This window comes from Sphaerodactylus townsendi, linkage group LG03 (assembly GCF_021028975.2).
Source record: "Sphaerodactylus townsendi isolate TG3544 linkage group LG03, MPM_Stown_v2.3, whole genome shotgun sequence".
In the NCBI taxonomy this organism is placed as follows: domain Eukaryota; kingdom Metazoa; phylum Chordata; class Lepidosauria; order Squamata; family Sphaerodactylidae; genus Sphaerodactylus; species Sphaerodactylus townsendi.
Genome location: NC_059427.1, coordinates 99,308,614 through 99,319,914, shown reverse-complemented (window position 1 = coordinate 99,319,914; position 11,301 = coordinate 99,308,614). Strand labels below are relative to the sequence as shown.

Genomic DNA, 11,301 nt, shown 5'->3' with positions numbered 1-11,301 from the left:
GGGTCAAGAGCAGACAACAATGCAACCTCAGCAACTCCCATTCTGCTCCTCCTCCAATAATGTTGGTTACCTTTCTCCTTTGCCTACTGTATAGCTACACATTATAACAGGTTGAGGCAGCAAGAAGTGATACTTTGGGTGCCTTGTGTCCTGCTTCCTCATTACTTTATAAACTCTGTACAGTATGTCCAGATAATGATCTTGATAATGTGCATGACAAAGTGCACCTTCCAAAATCTCCTCTTTTACCAACTACATACAAGCATAGGAGCATGTTCTTCTTTGCAGCTGGCTGCCTTATGCTATGAAGACTTGAGAATTTATAAGTTTGTTAGATGTGTGGGCTTTTTTCTCTAGTAGACAACTGGGTGACTAACACTTTAGCCTTACCAAGTGAAATGTGTCATGGGAACATTCTTTTATTTCATTGCCATCTGTTGCCTGGAACTTATAACTACACCTTATCGTGTCTGGAGATTGATGATGACAACAAAACCCTGCTGGTCACTGACTTGTGCAAGAATTCCCTCCCAAACATACACAGATGCCAGTTTGAGAGCAAAACTACTGGTACCTGCTGAAGTTCTTTTTGTATTGTACTTTCGCCCTCTAGTGGTTAATAGAAGGTAACATTCACCAATGGTCTGGATTTGTTTTTAGCTATTTATTGAGGTGTTCTTATTTAATTGTCTTTCTGTCCCACTTTTCCTCTGAGAAACTCAAGCTGTGTTACGAAGGTTTCCCTCCCCACCCTCATACTTCATTGAGCTAGAAAGTGAAACACACAAAGACAAGCAATGATGTTTTTCAGTGTTGTTATTATTGTTCATTTCATCATGAACAAGAGCCAAAGTATTTCCAAGGAAACAATGAATGAATTTAAATTCTTTAGAAACAGCAAAATAATCCTTTCAATAATTATATGGTATTATAGTTCTTATAATTATACACTATATAAAATATAATTAATACTTTTCTACACACTATCATAAAGCCTTCTGATATTACAGCTCTTAAGATTCACAATGCACTCTTGATTGGCAGCTGATCACTTTTCCTGACACTATAATTCCATCTTCCTACACACAAATGTTACTCTACCAGTGCTTGCTATGGCATGTCTGCACATATCTTGTTTTCCCTCCCCCATGACTTTGCTGCTTTCATTCTTCATCCCAGATTGTTGTTGCAAGTCAGCTAGAAACCAGACATTTCTTGCCTTGTTCCCTTGGGTAGTCCATATAAGCTGCTTGGCAGACTGGGGGCTCAGCTGGGTCAGCATGAGTAGCAGCGTTGATAACTTCCAGGTGGCCCCTGAAGAGCTCCCAGACTACAGAGGTTGGCTGCCCTGGAGAAAATGGCAGCTTTGAAGGGTAGGTTCTATGGCCTTACTTGCTGAGGTCCCCCCCTTCCCAAACCCTGCCTTCCATAGGAACCACCCCAAAAATCTCCAGTAATCTTCCAACCCAAAGTTGGCAATCCTAGTGGTTGCTGTAGTTCTCACTGAAGAAAAACATAACAAATCTCCATGCAGGATATTATACCTTGCAGGATATTATATCATGCAATTCTGATACGTTTTGTTTGTTTGTTTGCTAAATCAAACCATGAGAAATGGTCACAACAAAATCTGAAAAATCAAAAGAAATGTAATTGTAAGCATGCTGTGGTGGTTAAGAGTGGCAGACTCTAATCTGAAGAACCAGGTTTGATCCCATACTTTTCCACATGAGCGGTGGAGTGGACTCTAATCTGGTGAACCAGGTTTGTTTCCCCACTCTAACACCTGAAGCCTGCTAAGTTACCTTGGGCTAGTCACAGTTTGCTCTGAATTCTCCCAGCCCTTCCTACCACACAAGGTGTCTGTTGTGGGGAGAGGAAGGGGCAATGATTGTAAGCCGCTTTAAGACTCCTTAAAGGTAGAGAAAAAGAAGGGTATAAAAACCAACTCTTCTTCTTCTATAACAATTGATAGATCTTAAGCAGAAGCCTATATTATGGATAACTGTTTAAGAATATATAGCGGTCTTGTGTTAGGGCAGATCAGTGATCTGTATGGCCTAGTGTTCTGGATGGTAGTGTCCCTGTGGAGGCTTGGGTTGGTGCAGCTGGTGCCAGATCCTTTGGCTAGAGACACCACAGTTTGAACCTGGGAACTTCTACATGCAATGACAGGTGCTCTACCTCTGAGCCATTCCACAGACCCTGATGGTGAAAGCATATTCCATTTGTTTTACTTCATGGATCCAACACATCCACAAAACTATATAACAGCAGCTATTTACCAATCAGTGATCTTTGAGCATCCCTTCTCAGATATGGAACTCAAGCCCAGTATTTGCATCCAGTGGAAAGTAGTGGATACTGAGATGGTAGGAAGCATTTTAGTTACATGTTCATGGATCTCTCATCCAGTCTGAAGTCGTACAGTTCATTCAGCCATCCCATAATCCTGTTACCTCATCTCCCACCTCATTCTGATGCATGAGTACAGCAGCCTCACTGACTGCGTTTTAGCAGGTCACTATTTCTCAGGCTGGCTGTCAGGATAAAATGCAATTCTAGCCTCCTCACAGCATGCAAATATAATGGACAATAATTAACCTCAAAATTTAACCTTTTGTCCTTGGCCCTTTTCCTATGCCTAGGGCATGACTCAAGGAAAGCAAAACTTTACCTACTTCTTCATGCCACGAGAACTATTGCATAGCAATGTTATCACCTTTTTAAAGTAACCTTCTCCAATGCAAAGGCTAAACTGGAATTTCATCAAAACATATGGGGAATCCGCAAGGACTTGAGGGGAGCATCTAATTTTCTCCCTCTCTATTTCCTTTCCCTTTCCTGAAGCCCTTATGGCCTTTCCTCTTTTCATGATTCCTTCTCCTTCCCACACACCAGCCAAACTACCTTTATCTGTCTCTTGTCTCTCTCTTTCCTTTTTTGGGCAGCCTCTACTCAAGAAAAGATTGGCCCAATTCTGTTGTGTGCCATCTCAGCCACTGGACATGGCCTAATTGCATGGTGCCAGCAGAAATGGACCCAGTAGTTTGTTGGGGAGCCTGCAAGGGCTTGTGGGGAGCACCTTACATGCCCCTGCATCCCCCTTTCCGTAATATTTATTTCCTGTCAGTTTTCATACCCTTAACTTCCTGGTTTGCTTCTCTATTCCCACCCACCTACCAACCTCCATAACTGCTACCATTTTCAGCTCTATTTGTCTTCATTTATATCCCACTTTTCTCCACAATGGTAACCCCATTTTCCTCTTGTTCGTTTTATCTCACAATATCTGATGTGACATGAATTAGGAATCAAGAGTGTGTGACTGACCCAAGGTTATCCAGTGAGCTTCCTGGCAGAGTGGGGATTAGAATCTGAGTTTCTTTTGTGAGGTAGGTGCTGTTGAACAGTAGCAAGCAGCTTGGCAAGTCATGTGATAGCAAATTCCTCAATGGTTGCTGACAGGCCTTGTCCCAATAATCTAAAATGTTTCTCAGGTTTGTAGAAAGATCCTTGTCTATCCATGGCAGTCTCTGCATTTAGGTATCTACAGATGGAGCCATGTTGAGAATTAGATATACTGAGGTTTTTTAGAAGTCAGAGCTGATTACTTGCTCCAATTACAAACAATATTAAATAGAATTCCAGTGATTGCACTGTTTGGTCTTCCCAGGCCTATAGGGATTCATTCAAACTTGAGCCTTTTGAGAGATCCTGGGCCTCAGGGCTAAGGAAAGACCCCTCAACCACTTTGCTCTCCCTCTGAGCTTTGGACTGCTTCTCCGCAAACTGCACAGCAGCATGTATGCTATGGAAGGAGAGGAGCTCCATATCCTCCATCCCAGTGAGCCAACCACCGACCTGGAGTAAGTGGCGAAGAGATGGATTGCAATTGGCCAACAGGACCTGAATGCCGATTTTCTTATAGTCTTGGCGAGTCTCCTTCAACACATTCAAACCAGTGCTGTCTAAAAACTGCATGGCACCACAGTCAATAATTAAGGTGTGCATGTCAAAGGATAGCACGGGAATATTTATTGAAGCCTTCTTGGCTTCTTTTTTTGTAGCCTTTAGGCAGCTAAACTTAGAGGAAAAGCAGTTTTCACTTTTTCCTCCTGCTTCAGCCTTTTGTTGAATGGCAGCAACCAAGGAAGGATTCACTCCTGTTTTTTGGAAGAGTGACCTTTTGAAATAGTCCTTGTTTGCATAGTAAAGGGAGGTATCAAAGCGAAAGATCTTGATATTTGCAACACTGTTGATCCTCTTGTAATTGAACTGGTCCTCATAGATTTCTGAGTTGCTCACTTTCCCTAAAAGAGTGGCTCGAGGCCTCTGGGTACGGAAAATTATGCAAAGGAGAGAAAAACAGACCCCTATCAGAAGGCCCAGTTCTGTGGAGATCAATGATGAAGACAGCATGGTGACCCACCAGATCACAGTATCTGTCTTGCTGATCCTCCACATTTTGGGAGTGTCAGAAAACCTCCTCAAGCCACCTCTGAGGTTAACAATAGTGACCACTCCCAAGATACAAGTTTGCAATGAGTAGAAAAGTGGGGCAATCCACAGCAACACCAGGAGCAACACAAATGAAGATATCAGGCTTGAGATCTGAGTATGGCATCCTGTGGATTCTTTCAGCAAAGTCTTGGATAAAGCTGCACAGCTAGCAAAGCAGTAGAAGAAAGATGGGATCAGGTTCCCCATGCCAATGGCAATCATCTCTTGGTTGGCTCGCACGGGGTAGCCATGCTTCTTGCCAAATATGTCCGACAGTGAGACAGTCATTGCAAATCCAATTATGGCAATGGGCACAGCATCAAGTGCCACATTTGACAAAAGGCTCAGATCAGGTACAACAGGTTGCTTGAAGCCAGTGGGGATGTTGCCACAGATCTTAGATTTGTATCTTTCTTTGAAATTAAAGAAATGTGACAGCAGAGTGCCTGCAATGACCACCAAAAGTTCCATGGGAAAGGGGGCTTTCATCTTATCCCTGTAAAAGTTGTTGATTTCTTTTATTGGCACAATGAGGATGAGAGCGATCAGGCTGGTGACCAGGTCACAGATATTAGTCTGCCAGATATATCTGAAGAGCTCGAACCACGTTAAGACAAGAGACCCCACACCATCATGGCGAGGAATTTTTAGACCGAGTAGGAGATTCATCTGGGAAGTAAGGATAGTCAAGGAGGATCCAGTCACAAAGCCACTTAGAAGGGGTTCTGAAAGATATACAGATATGAAGCCCATCTGGAAAACCCCGAGAACAATCTGGAAGAAAAAAGTATCAGTTAATCTGAGGCATGATGAGCAATGAAATATCACTTTTTATACATTTTTTTCTGTTCTATCAGAATGGAATTAACTGCTGTTTTGAGACACGGAAGGTAAGTTTGAGCTGTATCAAAACTGCATCAAAATACATCTTGAAGGAAAATATTTTTTCCTCTGAAATTAGGGAGAATGGTACAAGCTACTACTCCCTCTTTCAGAATACTTCAGAAGCCTAGGTCACATTATTATTATTATTATTATTATTATTATTATTATTATTATTATTATTATTATTATTATTATTATTATTATTATTTATTTATTTATTATTATTATTATTATTATTATTATTATTATTAATTAGATTTTTATACCGCCCTATCCCTGAGGGGCTCCGGGCAGTGTACAACAATAAACATAATATAACATAAAATGGCTAAATCTTTAAAAGCAGTGATAAAACAGTAAAAGCTAGATCTCATAAATACAATATAAAAATACTAGCATAAAAATAAAGGGCGTCCAGCAGCTCCATATTCAAAATCCTTTCCCCAAGAGGGAGGAATGGCAAGTCCTGTTGAATGACAAACGGCCCAGATGTAGAGGGCCATGAAAGGGGGGGTGGGGATAATGCAACTTTTGTCTACACCAGCAGTTCTCTATCATTCCCAGGGGTATGCTCCTATGATCCAATTCATTTTAAGTACAGGCAACCACAGTTTTTGAGACAGGGGAATGTTCTTGCTACTTGGCTCACTGTAGGTGCCTCTCATTTTCAGCTGCATAGATAAACTGGTTTAGTGCTTGAGCTGATGTGAGATGTTATGAAAATTCTGCAAAGCAACAAGGCTTAGCGGTTAGGGCATCCTACCCTGATTGAAATCTCTGCTTACCCATAAAACCTGCTTATGCCAGTCACTTTACTTTAGCCTAACCCAGTGGTGGCAAACCTTTGGCACTCCAGATGTCATGGACTACAATTCCCATAAGCCCCTGCCAGCATGGCAAATAGGCCATGCTGGCAGGGGCTGATGGGAATTGTAGTCCATAACATCTGGAGTGCCAAAGGTTTGCCACCACGGGCCTAACCTATCTCACAAGATTGTTGTGAGAATAAAATGGAGGAGAACTAAGTATGCCTCCCTGAATTCTGTGAAGGAGCGGTGGGAAAAACGTAATGCATAGATTTTTTTCTGGGATTTTGACATACCTATTCACACATGCAAGGCATCGCTCAATGCTGTTGTCATCATGCATTCAATAAGGTTATGCCATCTTCGACAACTTGTTGGTCCCCTCCTGGGAGTAGGACTGGATGCCATCACACAAATATATATGGGATATTGTTGCTACTGGGTTTTTAGTGAATTTTAATAGATTGTAATGTATTATTTGATTATGCTACTTGTTTTATGCTTGTTGTATACCGCTCAAAGTCCTTCGAGGATAGAGCGGTATACCAAATCAAATTATTATTATTATTACTAGTAGTAGTAGTAGTAGTAGTAGTAGTAACAGCAACAGCAACAACAACAGAACAACAACAACAACAACAACAACAACGATAATAATGATAATAATGATAATGATAATAATGATAATAATGATAATGATAATGATAATGATAATAATAATGATGATAATAATAATGATGATAATAATAATGATGATGATGATAATAATAATAATAATAATAATAATAATAATAATAATAATAATAATAATAATAATAATAATAATAATAATAATAATAATAGGCCTCTGGGTGAGGCTCGAATTGTAATGAAGGCCAACAACCAGCTAAAGATCTGGCAGCTGTGAAATCTGCAATAATAATATGCATGGGTGAATCAGACCCAACAGACATTATAATATGGGAAGCTATTCCTTCTAGATCCTTTATATATATAATCCACAAATATTGGTACACAGAACCAGCCAGTTCAGTTCTATAAACTGGTTTTATTCACAGCAGAGCAAAGAAAAACTTGTGCCTCCTCTACCAAGTTTAAGGTCTGCTTCTATTTTTCAAATTAAATTGCAAAAACCTACCCCAAAGTAGTTACAATCATTTGCCTAGCTACCTCTGAAGTTTCTTTTTTATACTTCATAACTATAGCAATGTTGTCAACACACTTCAAACATTTACTTGAGGGAGGTCATGTATATCTAACAGCACCAAATTTTATTTAATTGCTGCCAAGACCCATTTAATGTGTGAAAATAGTTAGATGAGTAGAAAGTAGTTTTAAGGAATAAAATGCAGCAGCCAGGACCATCCCCTTTCCTGCCTCCTTGTGCTATGGTGGCTAAAAAGTCATGTGTGGCAGAATTAATCTATTTGTCAGTTAGAGCCCATTTGTCAGTTAGAGCCCAAACAGCCAGATTACACTACTAAGAGCAAATATGCAGTGAAGCAAGTGCAAGGCATCCTGGCCATGTGCAAGGCCATGAAAATAACCCTTTAATTGTATTGGAAGGACGTCCCCCTGTGATCTGAATCAAGTCTTGGATTTAAGTACCGTAAACCTCTGATCTTGGCCCTTCAGTGGGGGGCAAAAACCTGCCTGTCACATTTGTACAGTGCCTGTGCCCGTTATTACAGGTTGCCCAATCCAAAGGTTGGGGAGTAGAGCGACATCTGGGGACAGCACCTGGCACCGCCTCCAAAGGTGGAATCAGCAGCACAGGTGCCAGAGGAGAGGGGGAAAACACTCTCCTCTCCTTAGGTAGCCCATTTTCCCAAATGACTTATGCCACCTTTTTAGTGGTTTAAGTCTCAGCCACTGGGAGGGAGCACTCCTGGGCCGAAAGTGCATTTGGAGGCAATTAAAGTTGCCTTTGCCCCTGGGAAGTTGGAACACCCCCAAAATACCCTCCTCCATGTTGGCGCAGGGAATTGTGGCAGTGGCCATCTGCTGTAGAATCTAGCTTCCAGGTTTGGGTGCTGCAGCAGCTGGCCACCAGGGTAAGTTCCTTGGCACCAGCATCTGTTCCAATTTGTATGGCAATGGTGGTACAGACACCAGCACTATTCTTCCATCCGTCTGTTGGAAACATTTACTTTAAAAAGTGGTAATAGAAATACAATAATGAACATGTAGCAAAATGTTAATGTGGACAAGAATACAGACAGCATTTTTCCAAAAGATTACAAAATACCATACCTGGTAAATGCCAACCAGAAAAGTTAAAGTAGTTGCCACAGTGATAGCATAGCAGCTTTTGTCACAGGCTACAGTTCCATTCAATGTGGCATTTGCTACCGAGGAAGCACCAACATCAGCTTCAAATCCTGCCAGCTTAAGCTGCCGGTTTACAGATTCCCCAATCATCAGGCAAAGGACCCCAAAAGAGCCAACACAATTATGATGTGAGGTAGCCATGAAAAAGTAGACAATGGCACAGAAGAAGTTGGTGTAGAGCCCATAAATAGGATCCTGGCTTGCTAGAATTGAATAGGAGATTGACTGCGGGATGGCAACTATCCCAACCAATAAGCCAGAGATAATATCTCCAAGTAGCTGCTCCTTGACGTTGTAACGAGGGAGCCACTCAAGCACAGGGAACAGATTGAAGAAGAAAGTGATGATGCTTTGGCGGCCACATCGGCAGGACTCTTTAGCTTTTTTGAGGAGCTTCTTGGCACTGAAGACTGGTGGTTCATACTCTTCTAGCTTGATGGGTGTATAATGAGAACTTGACTTTGGCAAATGGGAACTTTGCAGATCATTGCTGCACTTAGCAGGATCACTCTCCATTGCTCCAAGATAGCTGAAACATATTTTAACAATTGTAAAATCAATTGATTTGTATAGTCGATGATACGTCATGAGAAAATTACCAGCCCAACATCCCATGCACAGCCATTCAAATTCAGCACTGCAGTTGTGATGCATATTAAAAGACACATCTTCAATAGGAATAAAACTAAAATACACTTTACTCCTAAGGTTTATGAAGTGTTTTACACCAGTACTAATCAGAAATGTACATAATAGTGTGACTATTATTTCTGTATAGCTTAAGCAGCTGTAGGAAAATCAGCTTTCCCCCCCGCCCCCCTCTGTTTTTATGATGATATAAAACTGATCTTCAGCTAGATCATTCAGATTTTTTTTGTGAATTATTTTTTCCAATTTTTATACTTTTGTCTCTTGGAAAAATGATTGACATTTCAAAAAGGAGAATGTAATTAATTATTCATAATCAGATAGTTTGTGTTAATATTTGGATTGGTGGCCTTTTTATAAATTAAGATTTTAAATGTATTGTCAAAGGCTTTCACGGCCAGATTCAATTGGTTGGGGTGAGTTTTCCGGGCTGTGTGGCCGTGGTCTGGTAGATCTTGTTCCTAACGTTTTGCCTGCATCTGTGACTGGCATCTTCAGAGGTGTATCATGTGATATACCTCTGAAAATGTCAGCCACAGATGCAGGTGAAATGTTAAAAACAAGATCTACCAGACACGGCCACACAGCCTGGAAAACCCACCACAACCAGTAAGATTTTAAAATTTGGTTTTAACCATTCAGAAAAATGGCAAATTACATTTTAAAAAATAAAATTAAATTATTTTCCCACTATTACTCATTTGTAATTTTGAGTTCTTTGTACTAAAAGGTGATCAATAGACCCCAGCAACTGATGTGTATATCACATTATTTAAAGCAAAGTAATTCAACAATTTCTAATTCTTTATTCATTACATTCTTCTGTACTCACTGTGGTCAGTTTGCATTATATTTTCCTCTGATTTAATTAGAAAATGACTCCATTTCAAAGTATGGGGCAAATATAATTCATGAAGCAGCAGCATGCAAATCTTGCTTGTGAGCAGAAAGATGATGCAAAATGAATGTCTCTGCAAATGAATATGGTTGACACGAGTGATACCTCTTTTTTATATATATATTATGCAGATTACTACTTTTGGGGCTTGCAAGGGTGCAAGCTACATGAAAGTAGCATGCCAATGTGATTCCGTTTTTAAAACCTTTTTGTTGTTATTTCATAAAAACAAGTTAGATAGTTGATGGATTATTTCTATTGATTTTATTTATTTGTATCCATAGTCAGTCAAACATTGTTTGTATGGAACATCAGCCTGCTCTGACTAATTTCTGCAAAGATCCAAGGCTATTTTTTCACCCACCTGGTCCTGCAAATGGTACCCTTGTATCATCACCAAAATGCAAACTTTTTTATCTTCTCAGTTATAAATAGGAAAGTGATTAGAATTACCTTCTATTGCAGCGATGGCGAACCTATGGCATGGGTGCCAGAGGTGGCACTCAGGGCCCTTTCTGTGGGCACGCGTGCACAGAGTTCATCATGTGGGGGGGCAGAAAATCACCCCCATACACACACCTAAGCTGGCCTGGGCATGATCCTTTACCCAGGAGTAAGCTTGATTGCTGGCAATGGGGCTTGCTTCTGAGTAAACCCTCCTAGGGTCATGATTCACCCATTTGAAGCGTTGCACGATTGCTTCACCAAGCTTACCCCCGAGTTACATGCACCTCGGAGCCAACTGTTTTTTCTAAACTAAAACCTCAGTATTCAGGTTAAATTGCCGTGTTGGCACCTTGCGATAAATACGTGGGTTTTGGGTTGCAATGTGGGCACTCGGTCTTGAAAAGGTTCGCCATCACTGTTCTATTGTCTTCTATCATCATTCATTAATGACTCCAGAATCTACTTCATTGCCCCAGATTTTATGCTAGCGACTTCCCAGCCACCTAAACGTTTGAGTTGTCTCCCCCAAGCAGAGGTCTGCAACCTGCGGCTCTCCAGTTGCTCATGGACTACAATTCCCATCAGGGGCTGATGGGAATTGTAGTCCATGAACATCTGGAGAGTCACAGGTTGCAGACCCCTGCCTCCAAGCCATCTAGTCCTGAAAACAGAAGAAATCATCACCTGAAGTTCCATGCTACAAACCTGTGGTGTTCTCTGTCTCCCCTTGAATGTTCATTCCAGTACAAGAAGCCACACAGTCCTAGATCTAGTCTGGTGGCC

The 11,301-nt window shown here is 41.0% G+C and overlaps 1 protein-coding gene across 1 annotated transcript; it reads right to left on the bottom strand.

Annotated features, from left to right (window-relative positions):
• Positions 1 to 3,678: 3,678 nt before the first annotated feature.
• LOC125427829 (sulfate transporter-like) lies at positions 3,679 to 9,041 on the bottom strand. The gene is made up of 2 exons (XM_048487385.1): positions 8,448 to 9,041; positions 3,679 to 5,277 (listed from the first exon to the last, which is right to left on the bottom strand). Exons 1-2 carry the CDS (start codon positions 9,039 to 9,041, stop codon positions 3,679 to 3,681), a joined length of 2,193 nt encoding a protein of 730 aa, XP_048343342.1.
• Between the last annotated feature and the right edge of the window lie 2,260 nt (positions 9,042 to 11,301).

What these genes read in the sequence shown, in the direction of transcription:
- LOC125427829 (XM_048487385.1), bottom strand. Translation starts at nt 9,041, where the DNA reads ATGGAGAGTGATCCTGCTAAGTGCAGCAATGATCTGCAAAGTTCCCAT. An exon ending in TTCTGGTTGGCATTTACCAG is followed by an intron (nt 5,278 to 8,447) that starts GTATGGTATTTT and finishes TTTTTCTTCCAG; the next exon opens with ATTGTTCTCGGGGTTTTCCA.